Below are 27,785 nucleotides of genomic sequence, written 5' to 3'. Positions count from 1 at the left end.
GCAGGGGCGTCGCACATTATGTTGACCACCGTATTAATGAAAACGCTATGATAATATTATGTCTGATGCCCCCCTCCTGAGAAACCGATAGTATAATGAGGAAGATACGCTACATATGACGAGGGAAGACTACGATTTGTTGACTCTAAGGAAAAAACGCGCTCGTGAATATCTTGAATAAGGGCTGATTTAAGGCTAATTTAGACGGTGTGAGAACTCACATGCAATTTTAGTTACATTGCAGACTGTTAGTTACGTCCAATTCCACCGACCGATCAAAACTCGCAATGGTATGAAACTCGCATGCGAGTTCTCACATCGTCTGAATGAGCCCTAAACGTGTAACGTATCTTAACTTATAATTATTACTTGTAGCTGGAGTCCGTACGTACTCGCTATTAGCAGATCAATTGTCCAACCAAATGATAGATCCGCTAACATCGTTTATGTGTAGGTAACAGGGATATGAAGTACCTTTCTGTCAAGGTACGCAAGCGTTCTAAATAAAATATATGCGTTAAGTTCATAAATATCTGTTTAAAATACCAGTAATAACTTAGCGCATCTTTTTATTTAGAGCGAGAGACGGTGCAAGGAAGTAAACGTGGCATACTGTGCAAGCTCCTAGTGCCTTCTATCTCCTGGACTGTTAGGAAGACCGTGTCGCTTGCGCCGTCTCTGGCTGCGACGAGTCAAATGTCTTAGACGTAAATATCTAATGGGTGTTAGTAAATCGTTTCCACAAAAGCGTTGACTAAGATTCTCACAAAATATTGACTAAAATCACACTCGATATAGAATCTCTATACGAAACTCGAACGCTCTCGTGAAGTAGCCAATTGACTACTTTGAGTGTGTTTTCTAAAGCTATACTGCCACTATTTGGATGTAAGCACAAGCTGCGTGATGTATGGTTTAACCTCAGATTTATAGTGAATATTAAAGTCATTGATACAAGTTGCGAAGCTTAACTATAATTAATTATTATTATTTTTTAAACCCTGAACTGTTAAAACTTGGTCAAAAACTGTTAATGTTCCGCCTAAACCTCATAATTACCAATATTATTGTCAATTTAGTTTAAAAACTCCTCGATATTCACTCTAAGCCTGAGGCATTTTAGTTAAAATTTATTAGCTCTAGGGCCAAGTTAGTGTAAGCTGAAACTGTTGCCTACTTATTTGGGCCCGTCGGTGTCAGTAGTGATGGCTATTAGTGGGAATTAGGTATTTTATAAAGCAGTTTCGTTCCGCCATCGACATGCTATAGTATTTCAACGTGGACACTTTAATATTGACATGGTTTGTGTACAAATCTTTATTATAAATTAGGGTTGCCTCACATCAGATATGAGTAATGCTTAGCTTTAGATGTTGCCAATTAATTTTGTGAACTTTTCAAGCTAAGGCACCGTGTACACACTTGTCAACTAACATTACTACCTTAAAGTGCCACGTTCCATCGATTTATCGCCATTCATTGTGCGTCTGTGATTCAACAGATTAGTTTATTTATGAGACTGATTTTAAGTAATAAAACTTTTTGATAATAGTCCTCATAATCTGACACATTTTTAATAGTCGGCTTGTAGGCGATGTTTTGGCTCGATATCAATTACAGTGAATTAGTTAGGTCGCGGGGTGATATAGAGAGAAGCTATTTTTGTCACAGAAAATAGGGTAATCGATAAAAAATAGCTCTGGGCACCGGTGGTCACTGCTGGTGGGCTTACGGTCTGCGGAAATGTATACAGGCTACAATATTGTCAATCAATGTACACAATAGAGAAGCAGACTGCAAGTCCCATATTTTCTCGTTGCATTATTTTTTATATCATATTCATATCTCTTCTATTTCTACTGTTAAAATTCTTCAGGTGTGTAAAGTAAAAACTAAGATGGAAGCTTAATCACTTACGCGTCAACCATCGGTTGAAAAATCCCAGTGGATTACGGGTCTCTCCAGACCTATCGACGCGGAATCGATAGGCGTGGGGAGACCCTAAAATAAGGGTAGGGATAATCCAGAGGAATGTATTGACCTTATCAAACTATATATTTATCCTACTCGGCCGACAGTTGAATCGTAAGACGAAGTATGACGTTTCGGACCACAAAGATGCATATTTTGGGATTATACTATGACAGTTCAGTAGCGTCTCGATAAAAACCTATTTTCTAACAGAGCTATCTATATACTTCCTTCATATTTGTACGGCTAAGCTTGCTGAATACAGACGTGTTTACCTGTGTTTATATGTATTAATTACTCTCAGATGCCCGTTTGTGTAAAATAGTTCGGGCTCTGGGTTCTGGTTGTGTAAAAATTTAGGTTGTTGTTGTACAACATGTACACTTCCTTTTGCTATTGTATGATCATACCTGATCAAGGAAATACAATTAAGGAGCGTACATGTTGGGTGATGTTTGTGTATCTTTAGTAAAATATTTTGGTTAGTTTTAGAAACAAAAAGGCAGCTTTTTAGTTATATGTAATAAGATATGTCGGATGTACGCAATGAGAGTAATTTCAATCAAATACGTGAAGGTTAGACACGGCTGTAAAGGCTTTTACATTGCAATTTGGAAATGAAAATGTATGTAACGTACGAGTATATAAATTCGCTGAGAAAGAAATACGAGTCACTGACAGCCGATTAACTTGTATGTTATAATTTACAACATACTGACATAAACATGCTTACAAAAAATAGTAAACTAAATAAAATCTGTAAAGTTTCGGTTTTGATAACGGGCAGGTTAAGCGGTGGTCAGTGAGTCGTAGATACGGTAAATGATAATATATTTTAATATGTGTGTAGGTGTATAAAGTGAGATATTTTTGTACGCAATCAGCTTGGCCACCGGCGGGTATTGGTACTGTTGGTGCTTCGGTCGAGGCGTCGTGGGTAGCGTAGTCCGGGTGTAGTACACCAGGCGCACTAGTCAACACCGACAATGCAAACACACGTTTATTTACTCGGTTATAAGGTTGATATTTGAATATGCAACACAACCTTCTCAAAAATCTTAACGTCAATCTTATTTTAACCTGTTACGTGTGTATGTAGTATTTACTACTTTAGACTTTGATCAATTCAGGTTTTTAAATTTGGACGGAATTGCGATCATTTATTCTCTATGGTAAGATTTATGAATTCCTTTTCAAACCCAATCTTCATGTTGCGTGTTGACTGGTGAGCTGAATTCCTCTTTTAATAATTCAAAGTTGATCTTATACCTGTTCGTGTAACTAGATGTACATATTATATCACTAGAGATGAGCGTCGGAAGACCAAACGTTTAGACACAAAGAGAATCTCTGTATGTATTAAGGCTTATTTGGTATTCCTCTGTATTTCTCATAAGATATATGTTCGCACCACAAGTTATCCCAAGTTAATGTTTCTGTGTCCGGTCTCGTAGGAGTCGAGAGGTATTTTGAATTTCACGGTTTTGAACGTCAAGTTTTTCTGGTGCAGTCGTTAGGCTGACTGTCAATTGTGTCATGTTGGGCACTAGGCTTCGCTCCGCGCGGCCGGCGCTCTATTGTATCGTGTTAGATGTAAGGCTAGGTCTCGTGTTAACTAATGTTAGGCAGACATTGCGTTCGCTTGTCGCATCTCTACTCTCATATTTATTATTTGCATTACACTCAAATACTATCGAGCACGCAGCGCGATACAATGTCGGATGAGATGTCGCCGAGTACGACAATTTGACCGACGTCGTAATTGCATATTTATTTTATTATTAATTTATATAATCTGTGTTATAGTTTCTTCTTCGCCTGAAAGGTGTCGGGTCCTATGTAATACATTCCACGCGGTAAAACCATGTTGATTTTCAGATATCTCTTTATTTATGTTTTCATGCGGCGGCCGTCAGATAAGATCTGTCACGTTTCTAAAACTTAAGACTGTGTCGTGTGCAATGGAAAACATCTTATTATTATTTGACGTATTTTATTTATTTATTTACCACCCCTGTATAGCACGATGTAACATGAATGCAATCTCGGTCGTACTCATTTAGAGCTTACTGTAACTATTGGTACCTTGAACATTGCATTATATTTATATTTGAAGGCACTGTTATCATAACCCCTTTAAGTTGTTTGTTAAGGAGTCTTTATCATGTCTATTGTCTAGTAAGATTTTAATATATATTAATATTAATTAATAGTAAGAGAGCCTTGTTCGATTCGCGTCTGTTTTGTCGCTTTTTTATACCGCGCTGTTGATGATTGTAATTCTTTGCCTTAATAAATATTTGTTAATCAAAATGACAATTTGAAGACGTTGATTGTTAAAGGAACCCACCAAATTTACGGTGATCTTGTCACTGCCTTGTATCCAAAATTGTTTTATATGGGGGAACGAACTCACTGTATCGTCGCTACTAGTGTGATTTAACACAGACTTGGCTTGTCACTTTACCCATTACAGTCGTATGACTGGTATCATGGTATCATGAGCTGTAGCGCCGTGTATTTTAGTTCCTTCCCCTGTTCCCGTGTGTTCAATATATAATCTTCCTCAAATATACACTTGCCCTAGTGTACGTGATCAATGCAAGTACATGAGCACAAGTTTGCATTTATTTACCAGCAGCATTTTGCTGTTCACGACATATTTATCAATTATAATCAAAATCTCAATTACGTACCTAATCCTAGAATGTAGATTGGATTTTGTATCATTGAGCTATTACGGTCAAATTGAATTCAATGTAGAAAATTTCTTATTATGTAGATAGTTTATTTGACCATGTGTATAACGCTAGATTTAAATTTGTAACGAAACAAATCAGTTGAACTTATAAATCGCATCCGGGGTGAAATGTTATCGAATGTAATACGCTGAAGTTTTTTTCTAGCAGTAAAAAAATATGTAATCCGTTGAGTGGATAATACTGGTAGATTGTAATTGTTGTGTGACCGTCGATGTATGTACGCACGTGTACCTCACTGTCTAGAAACGATGTTATACAATATGTAATTGATATCTTTAATTTGCGTGGCAACTAGTTTAGTATTTTATTTACTCTCTTATATTGTTATAAGAGACTATATAAAATACTAATGATATTGTAATCTGACCAATGACCATACTGGTGAGGTCACGCATGTTCTATGACAGTGTTATACATGACGTACGAAAATACGTAAAATTTAGCCCTCTTTTGCGTACATAATAGCATCTTAATTTCATATCATATCTCATCGTCTTGGAGTTGACGCACTTGTAGATTCGTACTTATCAAACAGTCGAAGTAGCAAAGCAGCTCAAATATCACAACACAAGACTCGCCAATTCAAATATTTATGTAAGTATACACAGAGGACTGAATTTTACGTCTTATGAAATTTGTAATGCTGAGCATGTTTCATAAAAGGTTTGATTTAATGACTTAGATGTTAGGTTGCGTTTATTATAACTATAATTGAACTAAAATCATGACAATTCGAATTTTTTGTATTTCAATTGATGACAAACTGACCTCGTGCATTCACGATAATAATTTACAGTTTAGTTGTGCATTAAGTAACGATAATTTATTTAGAAACGATGAATATTTTTTTATGTTGCATAGAAAATAAATTTTAAGAAATTATAAAGTGTTTTTCTTTTCTCTTTCCCCGTAACATAACTTTTTTTAGTACCGAGCTCCTTTGAACGAAAGACAGACAGATGAGGCTATTTTTGACTTTTGGTTAATGGTTCGATTGCGATAAGAGGCTATTTTTGACTTGGTTAATGGTTCGATTGCGTTAAATAACGGTATTTATTTTGAGACTCGTTTTATTTTTTGTTGGTATGTTATTAATTCCAAGATTAGATAACCCTGTTAACCACTTTTCCAGGCCGCTCCAATTTCCAAGGTTTTCCCAAAAAATATCCAGCTTTGATGATTCATTTGAAGACAAGTCAGAGTCACATTTCTTGAAAATCAAATCTAATTTGGACCTTAAATCCGATTGCTAAGGTTCAAATTCCATTGGCGCGTTTGTGGTCGATAAATCGTACTATGCCTGGGTTAAACATACTTAGGGTAATTTTTGACAATATTAACTTTCCTCGCAGACGAACTCGAAGTCACGGGCATTGCACCAAAAATATAGACCTACCCCCTTATTCATAAAACTTTTCGGGTCATAAGGACAAACGATTATTAGCTAATTGAGGTTTGTAGCGCGTTTATGAATAAGGGGGCTAAACATTAGTACAGACAATATTAGGTTGACCAAATTCGATTACGAAATATATAGGTATAGCGGTAGTTATAGTATAGGCAGTCATAAGAAATTTTGGTAGCTTTATTCACCGTTCCCATGGTCAGTAGCAGGTAGAGATTATACCTTCATCATAACCTATTGAGTCGAAACACAAAGCCATGCAAAAACTAGTCGCTCCCGGCTTACGCGACGGGATCGCCCAAACTAACCAACCCGAACAATAAAATAATAATTAGCCAACGATGACCGGTCCACAGCTGGGTTCTGCATCTCGCGACATCGTGAACTTAAGGAACGTACAAGGAGTCTTCCACACCATTTGGTTATTACTTATAATTACAGTGCAGAGAGTCTAAATTCCTTCGTATCTGGAGTTTAATAACGTATAATAAAGTGGAATGATCGCCGGGTTAAGACCCAAAATACTGCAGTCTGTGTCTGACCGGCGGGGGCTGTGCACGCGCCCGGCTCGTCCAGTGTTCGCAAGTGCCGTGGAATCGTGATTATGTGAGGTGTGGACTTCAATATTTAATCGCGTGGACAAAGAACGGTGGAGCTGCTTTTGTTTTGTGCGCTCGCAAAAATTGATCGTTAATTAAGATCATTGATCCCACTTTAAGTTAATTGTTTGATCGATACGAGCATCTTCGATCGGTTTACACGTACTTATGGCCTGATCAAACGAAAGCGGATCAATAAAGGAGTCGCACGGATCGATTGTCCTCATGCTGTGAGAATCCTACACGAGGTAAATCTGATTATAAATAACGATCTAGATCATTTGCGCATCAATTGAAGTTACTTATCATAAGTTTAGCAATAGACGGTAACCTAGTGGCTTATCATTATCAATGACATGATAGTTCCTAATATAGATTTCCAATATAGCGTCTTTAAAATGAGTTGTTATTCTGTTAGAACTTTTTTTGTAAAAAAGGTGTTATGGGTCGGGTCGGGCGACGGGCGATTAAGGCGTGAAGGTAAACAGTGGTATCTGGCAGCAAACAGCAGGCGTTATTAATAGGGGCTAAGTATGGGATCATATGTTAAGTACTCGCTGCATGGGCTTAGCTTAGGCCGGCTATTCGCGGGCGATCGGCGCGGAGGATAACATCAGTAAAAGGATAATGAGCAGGTTTATTTTGTTACAAATCATTGTAATTTAGTGAGAAAAACTTGATCAGTAAATTTTCGTGTTTTTGCCTTACATTCAAAATATGTTTAGATCATTAAAATTTGGTAATCATAACAAAGTTGGTTTTACAGATATGTATTACCTACTTACTTTTATTTACGAATGATATATCCCTATGAGATTTCTTTCTTTACCGTATTTTTATTACTTCTTTTATGTTTATTTAAAGAGCTTAGTCACTTTTGTGACGATGTCGCTCGTATTTTTATTACTTAAAAGATAGATTTTTAAATGAATTAATCATAATTAATGTGTTAATTCTTCCAGAAAATGCCTATTCCAAACAATTTACGTGACAGCTACTCCGTATAAATATTAATAAAAATTATTTGGCATAGGGACCATCTTTCGACGCTAAGTGAAGCTCATACTCATAGCGCGAGTACCGGTAAACTGGGGTTACTTAGAATCGCGGTTTCGATGGCTGATACGGTTTTTAACCAAAAATATACCGCTAATACATATAATTTGCCGACTGAAAATCTAGTTTTTCTCGTAATTTTGTTCTGAGTTAACGTTAAAAAACGAGATTATAATATAGTAGTTATTCCACTAAATTGTATTCAACTAGTCAATAATTATGCAAATTTAACAATACAGGATTTGTATAAGTTATTAAGTACCTATAAGGTGTAAGGCGTTTGTGCGACAAATTAGTTACGGTAAGCGATAGGGCGCGATCAGTCGCGCGCGCATACCGGTCTTTAGTCCGGCGCAGCGGTCGTCAGCGGTTTTTTTTCCTTTTCCCCACGTACCTGTTCCCGACTCGGTTGGTTAGCTTAACAAGTGCGCCAGAGGTGCACCACCTTTTGTTTCATCGCTTTACGGTGCCTACCAGCACTGGAATTAACTGCCTCAGGCGTCCTGCACCTTTAATTGGTTTTATACGACCGTTCAGTTTCCAAATTAACTGATTCCAATGGTGGTTCAGTCTTCGATAAAAGGCTAAATTTAGTGTCGTGGATCTTACGGGCGAGAGAGTTACACAAAAATTAATATAGGTGTCAGTGTCAGCTAGTGTAAAAGTAGACCCCAAGTTGCTCAAGCGGATCTGCTCTAAATGGTTAGACGTGCTTTCTACGATCATTTTCATTTTATATACTTACCTAGCTCAATTTATCGGTAAAGTGGACTTGTTCAGTCGTTCATCAAATTCGGAAAGATTTACGAGCGCGGCTAGGTGTAAGAGCACTAAACTTATTGTTTTTTCAATACTTATATGTATATTTATTTGTGGGTACCTGTAAAACTTGGTATTGTGCTTGCAGTCGTTTATCACGGCTATGTGCTCTAAATATAGACGTCGGCAGGGCTGCCATATAATATAATTTATCAAGAATATCGAGTGAGAGAGCATATTCGTTCAATTTGCAAGAGCAAAATTTATCTCCTCCTGGCAGGCCAGGTATGAGAAAAAGCACAAATTTGAATGAAATCCAAACTATAATTGAATTTGCCAAAATGTGCCTAACAATTTGGGTATCGGATCTCTGGTGACCTGCTGTCAACCAAGTTCATATAAATGAGGAATAAAGTTAGCCCAAGAAAAATCTGAAACGATTTTAATAGCACACGCAGTGCAAGTGTTATTTATACGTTGTCCTATGGTATATAATAGATGGTCAAGCAAATCTTGTCAGTAGAAAAAGGCGCGAAATTAAAATTTTCTATGAGATAATATGCCTTCGCGCCTACATTTTTCAAATATGCCGCCTTTTTCTACTGACAAGATCTGCTTGATCAAGCATAATTATTGTATCGTTGGGTATTGCATCCCTGGCTCCCTTAGGTATTAGTTCGCGAAACCGCAATGGGTCATTCGCCCGTTATCGCAGGATGCGGCCGCTCGTTTATTTTTGCCCGTTGCGGGAATCCGACCGTTCCGTGACGTGCAAGTTCGCACGCAACTATGACTCGGTCTGACCCTAAACTGGTAGGGGAGACTTCATCCTAAGACAGTTGGTCGCCTAAATTGTAAAACCATTATTTGCCAATAAATGTATCAGGCTTTTATTTGCTCATATTTATGTTCGCGCTAGTGCCAGTGTAAGAAAGCAAGGTCGTTTTGTCTTTTCTAGTAATAGACAAGAAAATTTGAGATAACAGATGCCTACCAATATTTGTACTTCCACAAATCAGGCTCTATATAATACGAGTATGATATGTAGGGCCACCCCACGTGTTCAGATATTTGTGAGCACCTTGGCCGATCTGATATATCCTCGGAGTAATTAACAATGGAGCCGCCATTAACAGGCGTTCCCCTCTGTCGAAAATAGGCGGCCAATGGTCAACCATATGTATGGACTGACGTTTATCTGACATGACGTACCTATACATTTGATGTGCCCCTCCCCCGCAAAAAACGGCAGACTATTTTGTACCGAAAATTTTAGACATGGCGTCTCCGTTGTTAATTACTCCGAGGATATATCCGATGGCGACTGTAATACTGTAAGTACCCACCCATCCCATTTAAGCCCGCAAATTAAAACCGAGCCCGCGTTCAATTTGTCTCGCCATCAAATTGGCGGCTGCGAATTGGTGAAGTGGTGTATAAATAACCGTCGGTTTGCATGCAGCCGGTGTTTAAGCCGTTTATGAACGCCACGGTCCATTATTTCACTTGCAATTAAGCCAATTGCATCTGTTGCTACGCGGATACATAAAATGGCAACATTTTTAATTGGATCTTTTCGATTTCTATAAACCTTTTTGGAATATTAGCTTTTGTCCGCTGCTATCCGTCCTCTTGTTGGTTAGACGTAACTCCCACTCTCCTTCCACTAACTAGGACCACACAGGCACACACTAAGTTCCACAGTAACAAAACCTAATCACTGAATTTTGAAAGTTTATAGCCGAGAAGGTTTTAGAGTCACCTGCCGTTATTGCAGAGGACATTGGTTCGATTCCAGGCCTGGGCACTGAAGGATTCACTTTTTTTAGTATATAACTTCTATTTCAGTTTATAAATAAGAATGTACAAGATCTATTAGGTTTACCGTGATATAAACAACATTAGGTATACGGTATCTCGCTTCTTTTAAGTACTCTATTTTAAAGTATCAGAATATTTCACCTTTGAGTTTACGTACAATAATAAAAATATACCTATATAATTATAAACATATTATATAGGTAACTAATATCTGGTAGACCGAGCTTTGCTCGGAAAACGTATTACTACTACTACTACTACTTACTTCGCTGGCTCAGCGACCCGAAGTGGATCTTGGCCTCCGACACTAGATTGCGCCATTCGTTCCTTTCCTGTGCGATCTGACGCCATTCAGCCGCTTGCATGCCACATAGGTCTTTCTGGACGGAAATCGTGGATCGACGGAAAACGTATTAACACTCAAAATTTCCCGTTTTCCCAGAGATACTCGTAAGACCTAGCTACATCGATTTATCGCCCCCGAAAACCCCCATATAGCAAATTTCATCGAAATCGTTAGGGCCGTTTCCGAGATCCCCGAAATAAACAAGAATTGTATTTTTGTACCTCCTACCAAAACACGTGTACAGTGCGCTACATTACTTAATGATAGATAAACACTTGTAGTGTTGTTGTAATAAAATAAGCAATCATTATTATATTAATTTCATACGGATGTCCCGATAACCCCCAATTAACGGGACCATGCCAGTGTCATGTATACACGGTTTATCATAAAACCAAAACATTGCGCATTAATCATATCAACTGAAGTCATGTAAGTATTGTAGGTACAGTGTGATACAGTCAAGGTATTAATACCTATAGAGACGGAGAAAGTGCCAAAAATATGTACCTGTACCTGTACCTACTAATACATTACTTTGATCCTATAGGGCAGCGGTCGGCAACCTTTTAGCAGCCAAGGGCCACATAATAGTTAACGAAGTTAACGCGGGCCGAACTTAGGTAATATTTGTGACTTTAGCAGACATTGTCGTTTGTCAATATTACATACAAAATAACCAGAGAGGCTCGCGGGCCGCAAGCGATACAATATTATACCTATCGCGTCGAATGATGGGATAAAATATCGTCCCAGTCAAAACAAAACTTACGGGAAACTAAATAAACATAGTTAAAACTTGTTTCCAATGATAGATGAATTCACCATGTCCAAGAAAATAATTATAGATTATAGACGGTTGCCGGCCCGTCCCGTCGTTTACAACTATTGAAATCGTAAAGTTTATGGTGACCGTCTATTTTAAATCAACGGGGACAAGGGCCGTTTTCACTTGGCCCAATGTTAACGTAACTAACGTAACCACAGTCTTCGTCTCAAGGGAAGAACGTCACTACTACCTATAGAGCTTATAAACGCTTGCTTCTTTTTTCTCACTGCAGTCGGGGGTGAGTATTGGTAAGTCTCCTTTTTTGTTAACACCTTTTGTAAGTATAATTTGACAGCGGGAGCGAGAAAAAAACTAGTAGACATTACGTTCTGACAGGGATATTTAATGAAGTTGTCCGTTTTTTGGGTACCGCTTTTTGTTTTGAACCTTTGAGGTTTTGGGCCAAGTGCTTTGACTTTAGGATTGTGACCGCAAACCACATTTACATAGAGACAGCAGGTTGTTAATCAAAACATCGGGTTTTTCAACTATGATTATAGATGCTCAGCAATTTTATTGGAATCCATTAGCAAACAAGTACCTACTGCTGCATTAAGGGATTGCATAGCGATAAGACCACCTGTTGTCTGCCTCTACATTTAATAAATTTTTCTTTTCTTTTGTATCTTTTTACTGATTTGTGCCACAGTGCCAATAAAGAGTATTCTATATATCTATTTAGTTTTACCGTTTTAACCTTCATCATTCTAGCCTTCAGTCGCCCACTGCTGAGCGCCTCTCTTCGTGTACGCCACTTATCCCGGTCCTCTAGTCTCATCCAAAAGTACCCCGCTATTTTCCGAATATCATCCACCCAACAGGCCAACGGACGACAGGCCGTTTCTTTCATCCGAACGCGGTCATCCGTCATTTTAACGTTATACAATATGTACAGAACCAGAACCCGACCGTACTTAGCGAGCCACGCTCGCCGGGCCCGCTCCCCGACGGTTCCCACGCTGCCCTGTAAGCAGCACGTCCCAAACGGCCCCAATCAATTATATTAAACGTGATAATTTTACCTTTTTAACCTTTTTTCCTCCATTTTTTGTGCGTCCGAGTTTTGTACAGTTGACAGACAAATTATACGGCCGTTACGCCTCGTATTGTTTACTATCGGAATTGTTATTTGTGGGCGTAATCTAATTTTGACAGGCTAGGCTTAGGAAGGAATTAAGTGCACCCATTGTAAATAATGCCCGTGTCGTATTAATCTATCTATATATATATATATATATATATATATATATATATATATATATATATAAATGCAAGTGTCCTGACTGACTGACTGATTCATCAACGCAGAGCCGAAACTACAAAAGCCAGAAAGTTGAAATTTGCACACCAGATTGCATTTATAAAGTGTACAAGAGATAAGAAGCGATTTTGAGAAATTAAGGGGGTTAAAAAGGGGATGAAAGTTAGTATGGGGTTAAAGTTTTCTTTTAAGCTAGGAATTTGAAACTTCGTAAAAATATATATTATTAAAATACAAGAAAACTAATTTCAGCGTTTTTGAAAATTCATCCCTTGAGGTGGTGAAAAAGGGGTTGAAAGTTTGTATGGATATCAAAAAAATTTCTGAGTGGTGGACTTGAATCTTTGTATTTAGAGATATTATTAGAAGACAGGAAAAGTAATTTCAGCGTTTTGTAAAATTCATCCCCTAACAGGGTTAAAAAGGGGTTGAAAATTTTAATCCATTACAAATGCTTTGAAACTTCGTAGAAAGGCATAATAGCCGATAAAAAAAAAAGTGATAGCAACGTTTTTGGAAATTCAACCCCTAAGGGGGTTAAAAAGGGGATGAAAGTTCGTCTTCGGGTGCAAATTTTATTTTAAGCTAGGAACTTGAAACTTTGTAAAAACGGATCAAATTCAAAAACAAGAAAACTAATTTCAGCGTTTTAGAAAATTCATCCCCCAAGGTGGTGAAAAAGGGGTTGAAAGTTTGTATGGATATCAAAAAAATTTTCGAGCGCGGAACTTGAATTTTTGTATTTGGGGATATTATTAGAAGAAAATAAAAGTAATTTCAGCGTTTTGTAAAATTCATCCCCTAACAGGGTAAAAAAGGGGATGAAAGTTTGTATGGGGTTAAAGTTTTCTTTTGAGCTAGGAATTTGGAACTTCGTTAAAAGATACATTATTAAAATACAAGAAAACTAATTTCAGCGTTTTTGAAAATTCATCCCCTAAGGTGGTGAAAAAGGGGTTGAAAGTTTGTATGGATATCAAACATTTTTTCGAGTGTGGGACTTGAATCTTTGTATTTAGGGATATTATTAGAAGACAGGAAAAGTAATTTCAGCGTTTTGTAAATTTCATCCCCTAACATGGTTAAAAAGGGGTTGAAAGTTTGAATCCATTACAAATGGTTTTCAAACTTCTTAGAAAGGCATAATAGCCGATTACAAAAAAAAGTAATTGCAACGTTTTTGGAATTTCAACCCCTGAGGGGGCTAAAAAGGGGATGAAAGTTCGTCTGCGGGTGCAAATTTTATTTTAAGCAAGGAACTTGAGACTTTGTAAAAACGTTTTAAATTAAAATGCAAGAAAACAATATCAGCGTTTTTGAAAATTCATCCCCTATGGTGGTGAAAACGGGGTTGAAAGTTTGTATGGATATCATACATTTTTTCGAGCGCGGGATTTGAATCTTTGTATTTGGGGATATTATTAGATGACAATAAAAGTGATTTCAGCGATTTGTAAAATTCATCCCCTAGAAGGGTTAAAATGGGGTTCAAAATTTGAATCCATTACAAATGCTTTGAAACTTCTTAGAAAGACATATTAGCCGATTACAAAAAAAGTAATTGCAACGTTTTTGGAAATTCAAGCCCTAAGGGGGTTAAAAAGGGGATGAAAGTTCGTCTTGGGGTATAAATTTAATTTTAAGCTAGGAACTTGAACTTTTGCAAGAAAAAGGTATAAAAATAAAAAACATGAAAACTAATTCAAGCATTTTTGAAAATCATCCCCCAAGGTGGTGAGAAAGGGGTTGAAAGTTTGCATGGAGATCAGATATTTTGTGAGTGCCGAATTTGAATCTTTGTATAAGGGCATATGTACCTATTATGAGAATACAAAAAAAGTAATTTCAGCAACCAACATCAAAATCCACTTGACTTAAAACTTCATACAACTTGCTAAAAAATAAAAGTACTTAATTTCAACATTGCTTGGATATGAAAATTATAGGTACTAGTACTAAAGATGTAAAATGTTGAAGATAAGATTCCACGCGGACGAAGTCGTGGGCAACAGCTAGTACGTGATAATGTCGTAGTAGTTTGCAGTTTGTTTGAATTAAGGCTCATTTAGACGGTGCGAGAACTCGTATGCGAGTTTCATATTATTACACAGCGGTGTTTGATTGGTTGGCTGAATGGATGTAACCTCAACAGTCTGCAATGTAACTTAAATCGCATACCTACAAGTTCGCGCGCCGTCTAAATAGTGAGGATGTTAAGTGCAACAACCTTTTTTTGTTTGATTAAAGCATGAAACTTGGCACAGCAGTTCCTTATATCAAAATAAGCCGATTTAGATCGGTAGCCCGAAGGACCCCCCCCTCTGGGGCCAGGGAGGGGGGGTCAAAGAACCGCTCCGCCCGGCATCATTCTAAAAAATCTAACAGGCCCCGTTTAGCTAATAGGTCATATTTGGTATCAATTTCGGATAAATCAATAACGTAGAATTCATTTCTGTTATTAAAAAATTGCAATTTGTCGAACAAAATTAAAAAAAATTACAATAATCTAATTTTTCAAGTGTAATTTTTATGTTTTATTTGGTGTCAAAATTAAACTGCCTGGTTTTTCTACATACAAAAAAATATGACAATAAAGCCTATTTAATGCAGATTTTAAAAACATAACTTTTATTTACCTTTATTAAAAGAAAATTGCATAAAAAAACTTATACCGTCTCGCGCCGGTGAATATCTTTTTACCGACATCGGCATCGTTATAGACAACATCCGAAGTACACACTCTGGAGACCGATTAAATGTATTGTTTATTGTTGTAGATCCTATTATAAAGATAGAAAAGCGTACATATATTATTATTTATGTGTCGTTCAGTGAAAAAAGGGACCTAGGAAAAAATTATCACAGAGCCTCGCGTTTGTATAGAAGCATACTCGTATTTAATTAGTGCCAACCACTCCAAGGACTCCATGGTCGCTGTTCTCAATGAATAAGAAGTAAACTGTAAGTATATATGTCAGTTTCAATCATATTCTGGCCACAGTAGGGTTGTCAGAACAGTTTGGAAACAGTCATTTGCTTTTTGCTTCCATTCCCAAGAAGACAGACTGAGCGTTGAGGGGGCTTTTGACACAGCAACCTTCGAGGCCGTGGAGGAAAGTCTGAAGAGTGAGGGCATCTGACCGGCAATAGCGCAATGGATAGGGAAAATGCTAAAAGGCAGATCCATTACGGCGGAGCTGGGAGGAGTAACAAAGACGATTAGTCCAAGAAGAGGGTTCCCACAAGGGGGATGCCTGTCCCCCCTGATGTGGTGCCCACTTCTAAACTCAATGGTAAAAGAGCTCAACAGAGGAGGCATGTACATGCAGGCTTACTCTGATGATGGAGTGCTGTTAGAGAGAGGAATGGTTGTCACTGCGATAAGAGATATAATGATAAGAAGTCTCAGACAGGTACTGAGATGGTGTAGAGAGAGAGGGTTGGATCTCAATCCATCGAAAAAAAAGCTGGTGCTATTCACTAATAGAAGAATAAAGGAGATGAAACCCATAAAGATACAAGGTATAGAACTAGACATGGTGGAGGAGTTGAAATATCTGGGCGTTACTTTAGACAGTAAACTCAGGTACAAAACTTACATCAAGGAGCAGACGGCTAAAGCTATAAGAACACTGTTCCAATGCAAAAGGGCAATAGGAAAGAACTGGGGACTGAAGCCAGGAATGATCCACTGGATCTACAAGGCGATAATACTACCCAGGGTGCTATATGGAGCCGTGACATGGTGGTATAGAGCACATATTAAAGAAAACCAAAGAGACCACCTAACCAAAGTCCAGAGATTAGCGTGCCTCATGATGACGGGGGCTATGAGAATGACCCCGACACACGCAATGGAGGTAATGCTAGGCTTGAAGCCACTCTGGATTGAGGTAGAGAAAAGAGCCACCGAACAGTGGTACAGAATGAAAGCATGCAACGAATGGAGAGGAAGCTGCGTAGACAAGAGACACGCGCTGATACAAAGAGAGGCACTATCAAAACTTGAAATGTTGATGGCCAATAATCACCTTATAAAGAGGCAGGAGATATTTGACAAGAAATATAGAATACACATAGGAGACAGAGATAACTGGAAGGTGGAAGTCGGACACCCGACGACCATCTGCTTCACGGATGGCTCAAGAAGAAGCTCGATGAAACTAGCAGGAGCGGGCATAGTGATCCTCAAACTGGGAGAGAATCAGTACCACTGGGTAAATATGCTAGCGTGTTCCAAGCCGAGGTATGTGCTATAACGCGCTGCGCAAGCATAATCAAGAAGAGCGTAAAACAAGAGGGCGCTGTCGTAATATACACAGACAGCCAGCCAGCACTAAAGGCACTAAAGAAAATATCAGTTACCTCCTCTCTCGTGAGAGAATGTCGAGAGGAGCTCAACTTGATAGGCAAGTGTCACGGTGGCATGGGTTCCAGGACACCAGGGAGTAACGGGAAACGAGAAAGCTGACGAGCTGGCGAGGATAAGGGCGGAGACGGAATACATAGGTCCGGAACCGGCTCTGCCTATGTCAGCGGATGTCACCAAGGGAGTCATAGAGAAGGTAAAAGAGATGGAAGCACAGAGAGAATGGGAAGAAGAGACTGGATGCAGACAGTCGAAGATGATGATCAAAGGTATAGACCACAGGAGAACCAGGTATCTTCTGAAACTAGGTAAGAGCAGTCTGAGACTATTGACAGGTATCATTACAGGTCACAATACTCTCAACAGACACCTCAAGATAATGGAAATTAGTAGAGACGCCTCCTATCCACATTGTGGTAAGGAGGAGACTAGCTTACACTTACTAGCAGAATGTACTATGTACGCGGCACCGCGATATAATACATTCGGTAGAGACACACTAAAAGAAAACGAACTAAAGGACGTCGAACTCAAAGATGTCCTTTTATTCTGCAGGAAAACAAGAAGATTTGAGGAGAATAGTGTGGGAATGCCGCCGGGACAGTAACCTGCAGCTCCAACTCCAGGGAACTGGGCTGAATGAACGCGACAAGCGATCGACAGCCCGCCTGCTTCTGACCGGGCGTCCCTACACTACATCTACATCTACATGTATAAGTTAGTCTATGAATTTACTAGAGTCGGTAGTGCTGCACTCTGGCGGCAGAACATTGCAGTAATATCCCATATTGAGAACAGCGACCATGGAGTCCATGGAGTGGTTGGCACTAACTAAATACGAGTATGCTTCTATACAAACGCGAGGCTCTGTGATAATTTGTTCCAAGGTCCCTTTTTTCACTGAACGACACATAAAAAAATATTTGTACGCTTTTCTATCTTTATAATAGGATCTACAACAATAAACAATACTTTTAATCGGTCTCCAGAGTGTGTACTTCGGATGTTGTCTATATCGATGCCGATGTCAGTAAAAAGATATTCACCGGCGCGAGTAGGGATTGCAAATCCGAATCTATTTTACAAAATCCGGATTTTCGGATAATTTCACGCCGAAATCCGAACTTCGGATAAAATCCGGATTTAGGGAATGTTTTCTTGGTACCAGGAATAAATTTAAAAAAAAACGACTTTCTAATAAGAAATTAGTCTTTTTATTTACTGTAATAGTCTTATGCAGTGGCGTAGCTAGGTGGGGGCGGCGGGGGCGGCCCACCCCGGGTGTCACCCATTTAGGGATGATTTGGTTTCATGGTGGTATCATGGTGGTATCAGATGGGTTGATGTAGGGTAACCGATGGTGACCATGCTCACATAATCTCGTCTGCCAAGGTGTTTCGGCAGGGAAAGCCTTGGCAGACTTATATATTCCTGACATGAGGGTCCATACCTACCGACTGGAATTGGTTTCATGGTGGTATCATCATCTTCATCATCATCATAGCCATAAGACGTCCACTGCTGAATATAGGCCTCCCCCTTGGACCTCCATTCGTACCGGTTGAAAGCGATCCGCATCCAGCGTCTTCCGGCGGCTTTAACAAGGTCGTCCGTCCATCTTGTGGGTGAACGTTCTACGCTGCGCTTGCTAGTCCGTGGTCTCCACTCGAGCACTTTTCCACCCCATCAGCCATCTTCTCTGCGCGCAATGTGGCCTGTCCATTGCCACTTCAGCTTGCTAATCCGGTGGGCTATGTCGGTGACTTTAGTTCGCCTACGGATCTCCTCATTTCTGATTCGATCACGCAGAGAAACTCCGAGCATAGCCCTCTCCATAGCTCGTTGTGCGACTTAATTTTGAGATAAGGCCGATAGTGAAAGACCACGTTTTGGAGCCGTAAGTCATCACTGGTAACACACATTGATTAAAGACTTTCGTCTTGAGGCACTGAGGTATGTCGGACGAAAAGACATTACGTAGTTTCCCGAACGCTGCCCAACCGAGTTGACCTCCTTCTCGAAGTTGGACCTATCTAATTGGACTACTTGTCCTAGGTAGATGTAAGAGTCAACAACTTCGAGTACCGAGTTCCCAAAAGAGACTGGGATGGGCACAACATTGGCATTTGACATAAGTTTCGTCTTGTCCATGTTCATTTTCAAGCCCACCCGTTGTGAAACTCGGTTGAGGTCATCGAGCATCATGCTGAGTTCCTCCATCGACTTTGCCATGACTACGATATCGTCGGCAAACCGAAGGTGAGTGATGTATTCGCCGTTGATGTTGATGCCAAGTCCTTACCATTCCAGGAGCTTGAAGGCGTCTTCCATTACGGCAGTAAATAGTTTCGGAGAGATAACGTCTCCCTGCCTTACGCCTCTTTGCAATGGAATCGCCTTCGTGCTCTGCTCCTGTACTCGGACCGACATGGTGGCGTTACTATACAAATACTTCAACACTTCGATGTACTGATAGTCAATATGGCATCGCTGAAGAAACTCAAGCACCGCCCATGTTTCCACCGAATCGAAGGCTTTCTCATGGTCCACAAACGCTAAGCATAATGGCAAGTTATACTCTTCGGTCTTCTGTATAACTTGCCGCAGCGTATGGATGTGGTCTATGGTACTATAGCCTTTTCGGAAACCGGCTTGTTCGGGAGGCTGGAAGTCATCAAGTCTGTGTTCGAGACGGTTCGTGATGACCCTTGAGAACAGCTTATAGGTCTGTAGTTCTTCAATAGGCTGTTATCACCTTTTTTGAAAAACAGCACCACCTCGCCTCTATTCCATGTTTCAGGCGTTTTGCCCTCGGACAAGACGGAATTAAAGAGCTTCTGGAGGACTTTAAGTACCGGTGTTCCACCCGCTCTCAGAAGCTCTGAACTGATTCCATCTTTGCCCGGCGCCTTGTTGTTCTTAAGCTGCTTCAGGGCCATCCTAATCTCGTACAGACTGATGTCCGTACAGCTTGGCTCTTGGATCTCCTACCAAGCTGTCAACGGGCTTTGCGATCGAAGTGTATAACTGTCCATAGAACCTCTCGATCTCGCCTAAAACCTCCGCTTTGCTCGACGCTATGCTGCCATCTCCCCGTTTCAGCTTCGTCAGCTGGCGTGATGGCGTGCTGGATGGTGGTATCAGATGGGTTAAATTAGGGGTCCCGGTGGCCACCTTTGAGAGCGTCTGCCAAGCACTTCCGGCAAAAAAAATACTGGCAGATTTCGCTTTTCTGCGTCTACATGTAAATTTCTAACTGCTGCCATAACTATTATTTCGGTATCAAATGGGTTAAATCAGCCCCCTTTTTTCGCACCGGAAGTGGCCTTCTTTTTCGTACTTTCGGCAAGTTCCGCCGCGGCAGACTATCGAGTTCCCAAAAGAGACTGGGATGGGCACAACATTGGCATTTGACATAAGTTTCGTCTTGTCCATGTTCATTTTCAAGCCCACCCGTTGTGAAACTCGGTTGAGGTCATCGAGCATCATGCTGAGTTCCTCCATCGACTTTTCCATGACTACGATATCGTCGGCAAACCGAAGGTGAGTGATGTATTCGCCGTTGATGTTGATGCCAAGTCCTTGCCATTCCAGGAGCTTGAAGGCGTCTTCCATTAGTTCCATTACGGCAGTAAATAGTTTCGGAGAGATAACGTCTCCCTGCCTTACGCCTCTTTGCAATGGAATCGCCTTCGTGCTCTGCTCCTGTACTCGGACCGACATGGTGGCGTTACTATACAAATACGAGTACTTCAACACTTCGATGTACTGATAGTCAATATGGCATCGCTGAAGAGACTCAAGCACCGCCCATGTTTCCACCGAATCGAAGGCTTTCTCATAGTCCACAAACGCTAAGCATAATGGCAAGTTATACTCTTCGGTCTTCTGTATAACTTGCCGCAGCGTATGGATGTGGTCTATGGTACTATAGCCTTTTCGGAAACCGGCTTGTTCGGGAGGCTGGAAGTCATCAAGTCTGTGTTCGAGACGGTTCGTGATGACCCTTGAGAACAGCTTATAGGTCTGTAGTTCTTCAATAGGCTGTTATCACCTTTTTTGAAAAACAGCACCACCTCGCCTCTATTCCATGTTTCAGGCGTTTTGCCCTCGGACAAGACGGAATTAAAGAGCTTCTGGAGGACTTTAAGTACCGGTGTTCCACCCGCTCTCAGAAGCTCTGAACTGATTCCATCTTTGCCCGGCGCCTTGTTGTTCTTAAGCTGCTTCAGGGCCATCCTAATCTCGTACAGACTGATGTCCGTACAGCTTGGCTCTTGGATCTCCTACCAAGCTGTCAACGGGCTTTGCGATCGAAGTGTATAACTGTCCATAGAACCTCTCGATCTCGCCTAAAACCTCCGCTTTGCTCGACGCTATGCTGCCATCTCCCCGTTTCAGCTTCGTCAGCTGGCGTGAAGGCGTGCTGGATGGTGGTATCAGATGGGTTAAATTAGGGGTCCCGGTGGCCACCTTTGAGAGCGTCTGCCAAGCACTTCTGGCAAAAAAAATACTGGCAGATTTCGCTTTTCTGCGTCTACATGTAAATTTCTAACTGCTGCCATAACTATTATTTCGGTATCAGATGGGTTAAATCAGCCCCCTTTTTTCGCACCGGAAGTGGCCTTCTTTTTCGTACTTTCGGCAAGTTCCGCCGCGGCAGACTATCGAATTTGGACTTAGCATCACTTTTATGGGAAACCATTGTGCGGAAAATATGCGGCCGACTCTTCTACTAATCCGGCATCCGGCTTTTGTTGCACGAGCCTGCCGCGCGCGGAAAAGCCAAGCCACGGTGACGCCTGAGCCAAACATCGAACACTCAGTTTAACCTGAAGTCACACAGACACCGCGCTTGTCATGAGGCTGTTCAAGGCCCAAGGCCAGGGAGTGAGCCAGGCGACCCCCCCTCTACCAGCTTGACGCGTATTTGCAGTAATCAGAACATTTTAACGGTGCAAAAGGCAATTGTATAATAGTTTAACAAAAAATCCGAAAATTCGGATTTGGGTTTAAAAATCCGGATTTAGAAACGGATTGAAAAATTGGCGGATAATCCGGATTTTCGAAGTTCGAATAATCCGGATTGCAATCCCTAGGCGCGAGACGATAAAAGTTTTTTTTATGCGATTTCCTCTAAATAAAGGTATGTAAAAGTTATGTTTTTAAAATCTGCATTAAATAGGCTTTATCATCATATTTTTTTAATGTAGAAAAACCAGGCAGTTTAATTTTGACAATAAATAAGAAACAAAAATTACACTTGAAAAATTAGATACTATGAGTTTTTTTTTAATTTTTTCTACAAATTGCTAAATTTTTATACCAGAAATGAATTCTACGTTATTGATTTATCCGAAATTGATACCAAATGTGACCTATTAGCTAAACGGGGCCTGTTAGAATTTTAAGAATGAAGCCGGGCGGAGCGTTACTTTGACCCCCCCCCCCTCTCGGGCCCCAGAGGGGAGGCTCCTTCGGGCTACCGATCGAAATCGGCTTGTTTTGATATAAGGAACAACTGTGCCAAGTTTCATGCTTTAATCAAGAAAAAAAAGGTTCGACCTTTTTTTGTCACTTAGAACCCTAGCTAAAATGAGCCCTTAGTGACAGGAAAAGAAGTGACGCAAATGAAAATGTGCGTAAACCGATTTTCCCACCTTTTATGTAAAAATGCACCAAGTTCGTTTTTCACAATTTTATTTTAATTTTAGATTTCACTAATACATATTTCCATGTTATAGCATGTGGGGCTCAGCGTCGTTACGCGCCCGGCTCTGCGCGGGCGTCGCGCTGGCGATGTCGTTGTCGCTGGGCGCGTCGCGACGGGAACCCAAGGACCCTGACTCTGACATCTCGCTGTGGATCGACGAGCGACAAGTTCGCATGTTTAGTGGTAAGTTACTGTACTTCACTGTAGTTTACTGTCGCGTCGCGCTGGCGATGTCGTTGTCGCTGGGTGCGTCGCCACGGGAACCCAAGGACCCTGACTCCGACATTTCGCTGTGGATCGACGAGCGACAATTTCGCATGTTTAGTGGTAAGTTACTTCACTGTAGTTTCCTGTCGCGTCGCGTTGGTCAGCGCTACCAACCTTGGGAAACCCAAGGATGACTCCAACATCTCGCTATGGATCGACGAGCGACAAATTCGCAAGTTTAGTGGTAAGTTACAGTACTTCACTGTAGTTTACTGTCGCGTCGCGTAGGCCATGTCGCTATCGCTGGGCTATTCACGGCGGGAACCCAAGGACCCAGACTCCGACATCTCGCTGTGGATAGACGAGCGACAAGTTCGCATGTTTAGTGGTAAGTTACTGTACTTCACTGTGGTTTACTCAGACAAAAGATTAAAACTTTTAGACCGACATTTGACTTTGATCCTTGTCCTTCCACTGATACTTATGTGTTAAAAATGTAAAAATTGTTAAATACATATATATCAAATGGTGTCGCCATCATTCGAGCATAGGCCGAAGGTTATGGTGCCATCTTTTCGAGCATAAAACTTTCTTGATTTTCGGAGGCACGTTGACGTTTTTTTCTTAGATTTTATCTTATACAAGATATATATATATTTGCTATAACCAAAACCTCTATTCCAGGTATATCTATGCAAGTATTCGCCATCCTGAACGGGCGCATCCCACAATACATCCTAGACCCTCAATTCTCGCACAAACTCCCCACCATCCCCTCGGAGGTGGGCTACGTCAACTTCACGTGGAAGTCGCGCAAGAAGTACCACTACCACTTCGACATACTCACCAGCTCGGACCCCAAGGTCCTGAAGCCGCCGGTGTTGAGTATTAAGACGCAGGGACGGGTGCCTTCTAAACGGCCGAAAGGTGAGTCTATAGTTGGGTGTTGGCGCTTTTCAACCAGCGAGTCAAAAAAGCGGGACATTATTAACATGTTTTTAAGTAAAGTAAAGTAAAAATTTATTTGTGGAACACAGGTACAGTTAAGGTCTTGTATATAAAATAATAGATAGAGCTCTGTGTTTTGCCTATTGGCGTACAAATATTAAACTTAAAACTTAAGTTAGTAAGAGATTGGATTTTTTGCGGACAAAGCAGCGGACAGAAGCTAGCTTAGTGTTCCAAAAAGTATTAGAAAACGAAGAGCACCTAAAGTTGTACTGTTCTCGACATAGTTTTCCTTTTACTATGAGAATTATTATCTATCGAGAACGTTTCCCATATAATATAAACATAATAGAGAACGTTCTCGAGAACGGCACAACTGTGAGAGCACTATAAAACGTGGTACACTGTACCTACGAGAAATTACTGCACAAATCAATCACGAGTCACTACAGTTAAAGTCCTTCAGTCTATTATGATGTCACCACACTGGGTGAGCATTGATAAACGCCAATTAATCAGTGATTGATGGGCGATCGACTGATATGATATACAAACACCCCTTTCTATATGTATACGCAGTCGGTCGCAGTTAATTGATGCCGCATCCGCACAGTTCAATTGAGAGCGAGCATGAACTGTATATGAGGCAGCAGCCTGTAAATTGGCGCGAAATGTAAATGTCAAGCTTAACCTTTCATCTGTCTAAGCACTGATCAGTGCGTAGGAATTAAAATCCTTTGTTTAATACAATAGGTTTAAATTCGTTCGCACTGATCAGTGCTTAGACGCCGCAAAATGGCAGATCCAGAATGGCAGAACGCGCGAGGTCCCTAGTCAACGTCACGCTCCCATAATTATTTAAAATTATATTACTCGTAATTCCACTAACGTTTCAATGTCCGCTTGTCCACAGAATTTAGTATATTTTTGCCATGCATGGCCAACAACAGTGGCGTGGCCACATTCGAAATAGGCCTAGTGCTCAAGCACGGCCGGGGCATACCGCTAAACGGCACGCCTCTCAGACTTAGCCTAAAAAAGGAATGCGCACAGAGAGGTGTGTATTTAGAAAGGACAGGTATTGTATCGCCAACGCATTTTTAACACTTACTCGCCTGCGGTTTTGAGCTTGTTGGGAACGTTGGTTGCTTTTTTATACTCTCCCACTTTCGGTATCGGGACTATCGGGATTCTATGTAACTCTTGTTCAGAGCCCTTCAACGTGCACACTAGCGCCACATCTAAATAATCGTAATTATTTAAATTTAACGAAAGATATTGAAAAAAGGAGGCCGCTACGTACTGCATTGTGTACTTAAGTACCTTTTGAATACATCAAACCAGTTTTTATGTTGCTGGTTTCGGCGATCTAGGAGCTCAAAACAAAAACGGCCGTTTTAACTTCGGACGCATAGATCGACGAATCCAGCAACATAAAAACTAGTTTGATTAATTTAAAAGGTACTTAAATACACAATGCAGTCCGTAGCGGCCCCCTTTTTTCAATATCTTTCGTTAAATTTAAATAATTACGATTATTTAGCTGTGGCGCTAGTGTGCACGTTGAAGGGCTCTTAATGGCTGCTTTACATAATCGGCAATGATGCTCCAGTACAGAATGGGCGACGATTCCATCGTGTGGGCACGCGCACAATCATTCGCCGCCACTTTGATGTTTGCCTGAAAACCATCATGGGCCACTGTAGACCAGTTAATCCCTCCACATGATCAGGATTACCTGCAATTGCCCATCATGGCCAATGATGAAGAGGAGCTATAAAATTAGTACATTTACTCTTATTGCTGCAATTCTTAAAATTTCCCAAAATGACAAGCATTTATTCAATTACAAAAAAATCATCATTGCCTAGATTTGTTTCCTTATTGGTCACCATTTACGAGTATGTAACACAAAGTTAACGTGATCTACCTAGCTGTTATCGTAAGGGGTATGGACATGGAAAATCCAATATATGACACGGAAAACCCAATATGTCAAATACTTCGTCATTTACAACCCGTGATAAAACATCACCTGATTACTAAAGAATCTAATCAGCAACAGATCTAGATAATATTAGAATTTCTAACAACGTCCCAACAGGAACAAAATCGCAGGCGTATCGCTTACTTTACTATTGAATTCTTTCGATTAACAGTACTTACTTTTCAAATTTCAATCATGATAGCTTATTAATTTTGCTTCTATGTGAAATCGGCTCGTACCCACACCGTAAATTATTGTTAACTAGGTTAATATGAATTGAATGTAAATCCAGTAATCAAATGACTAAAAGAACTAAAACAAGAAAGTACAGATTGGCGTACTGATTTTCGGTTTAGCTGCCTATAAGTACTAACTACCTAAATGAAATAATACTCTTTCTCTTTCCTATTTCTTAGTGACTAACAAGTGAATACCTGCTTAATAGGTAGGTACTTAATCTGACTAATCTACAAGAGATATAAAGCGATCTTGTAATAATTACCTACATAACTATTGATTTTAAAGGAACTAGGAAGTTGTATGGTACCATACAACTGTCAATCGGAATTAGTTCCTTTGGATCGGAATTAGTTTGTAAGGTTAATACCATACAACTGTCAATCGTCTTCTATAATCAACATTTTTAGGGTTCCGTACCCAAAGGGTAAAACGGAACCCTATTACTAAGACTCCGCTGTCCGTCCGTCCGTCGGTCACCAGGCTGTATCTCACGAACAGACAGTTAGACAGTTGGAATTTTCACAGATGATGTATTTCTGTTGCCGCTATAACAACAAATACTAAAAATGTCCGGACCCCTCGGTGGGCAAGTCCGACTCGCACTTGTCCGGTTTTTTAATTTATCCAATTCTCGTAAATTTAAATTAAAAGATAAGCTGATAAATTATATGGCTGACGAATAGCAAAGCTGCATTTCGTTATATATTATATTAAATTCCTATTTTATTTTATTTTTTAATTTGGTATTTTTAACAATGAAACAACGTAAAAAACAAAATCACGTGACACATCAGGCATTTAGCCATTGGTAAAAAATAACTAACATTGGCTGAAACGAATATGGTATGGTGTTATATTATGTGTTTTATATTATTGATTCAATGTCCAAGTCGCAAGGTTTTGTTTGTTTACATTATTATATTTTAAAAGATCTATAAGAATAGTGGTATGTTTTCCAGACATGATCTTTAACATAACCTCTAGCCGCCTATACGTCAAACCTTGCCAAGCAAAATGAAATTTTATTTTGTCAACACAAAGTATTAGAATGGAACAGGAGACCTTTTTATAGGTTTCTGGGCAGCTAGAGGATAATTAGATTGCAGACAACTATATGGGTTTGCCGTGTGCTTTCAAACTTTACAGAGTAGGTATCCAAGAAAGACCAATTATATTTAAGTGAGGGAAGAGTTTTTATATTTTTATGAACATTCGAACCTGAGAACCAAATCTGGATCAAAGGACTACCAAAATTTTGACAAAATTCCAGGCGTCTTAGCGGTTTCATTTGTCACAGACGTTATAACGTTATACGAACGCCTAATTTCTTTGGACACATTTTGACGAAATGTCTTTAAATTTTGATGATATTTCTGGTCGTTTAGTAGTAGTCATTGACATCTACGACTACTAAAAATATTTCGTCAAAAATTTACCAAATTAACCAAATAAATTAGAGACACCAAAACGTTCCGATATTGACCCAGACTATCCCATTCTACCAGATATCTG

The 27,785-nt window shown here is 40.0% G+C and overlaps 1 protein-coding gene across 4 annotated transcripts in view; it reads left to right on the top strand.

The window, feature by feature from the left end:
• The first annotated feature begins 6,588 nt into the window (after nt 1–6,588).
• LOC134680286 (protein shifted) overlaps nt 6,589–27,785 on the top strand; it is a 40,200-nt gene continuing 19,003 nt past the window's right edge. The window contains exons 1-4 of one of the 4 annotated variants that reach the window (XM_063539390.1): nt 6,589–6,985; nt 22,923–23,074; nt 23,783–24,025; nt 24,960–25,103. In XM_063539390.1, the coding sequence (XP_063395460.1) occupies nt 22,924–23,074; nt 23,783–24,025; nt 24,960–25,103 (538 nt within the window). In that variant the 5' untranslated portion in view covers nt 6,589–6,985; nt 22,923. Of the gene's footprint in view, nt 6,986–22,922; nt 23,075–23,375; nt 23,487–23,782; nt 24,026–24,959; nt 25,125–27,785 lie in introns of those variants that run through there. The other 3 variants (XM_063539389.1, XM_063539391.1, XM_063539392.1) reach the window with 3 other exon arrangements.

This window comes from Cydia fagiglandana, chromosome 3 (assembly GCF_963556715.1).
Source record: "Cydia fagiglandana chromosome 3, ilCydFagi1.1, whole genome shotgun sequence".
NCBI classification, from domain to species: domain Eukaryota; kingdom Metazoa; phylum Arthropoda; class Insecta; order Lepidoptera; family Tortricidae; genus Cydia; species Cydia fagiglandana.
Note: the sequence above shows the minus strand (reverse complement) of the source record. Positions and strands in the feature narration are given on the sequence as shown.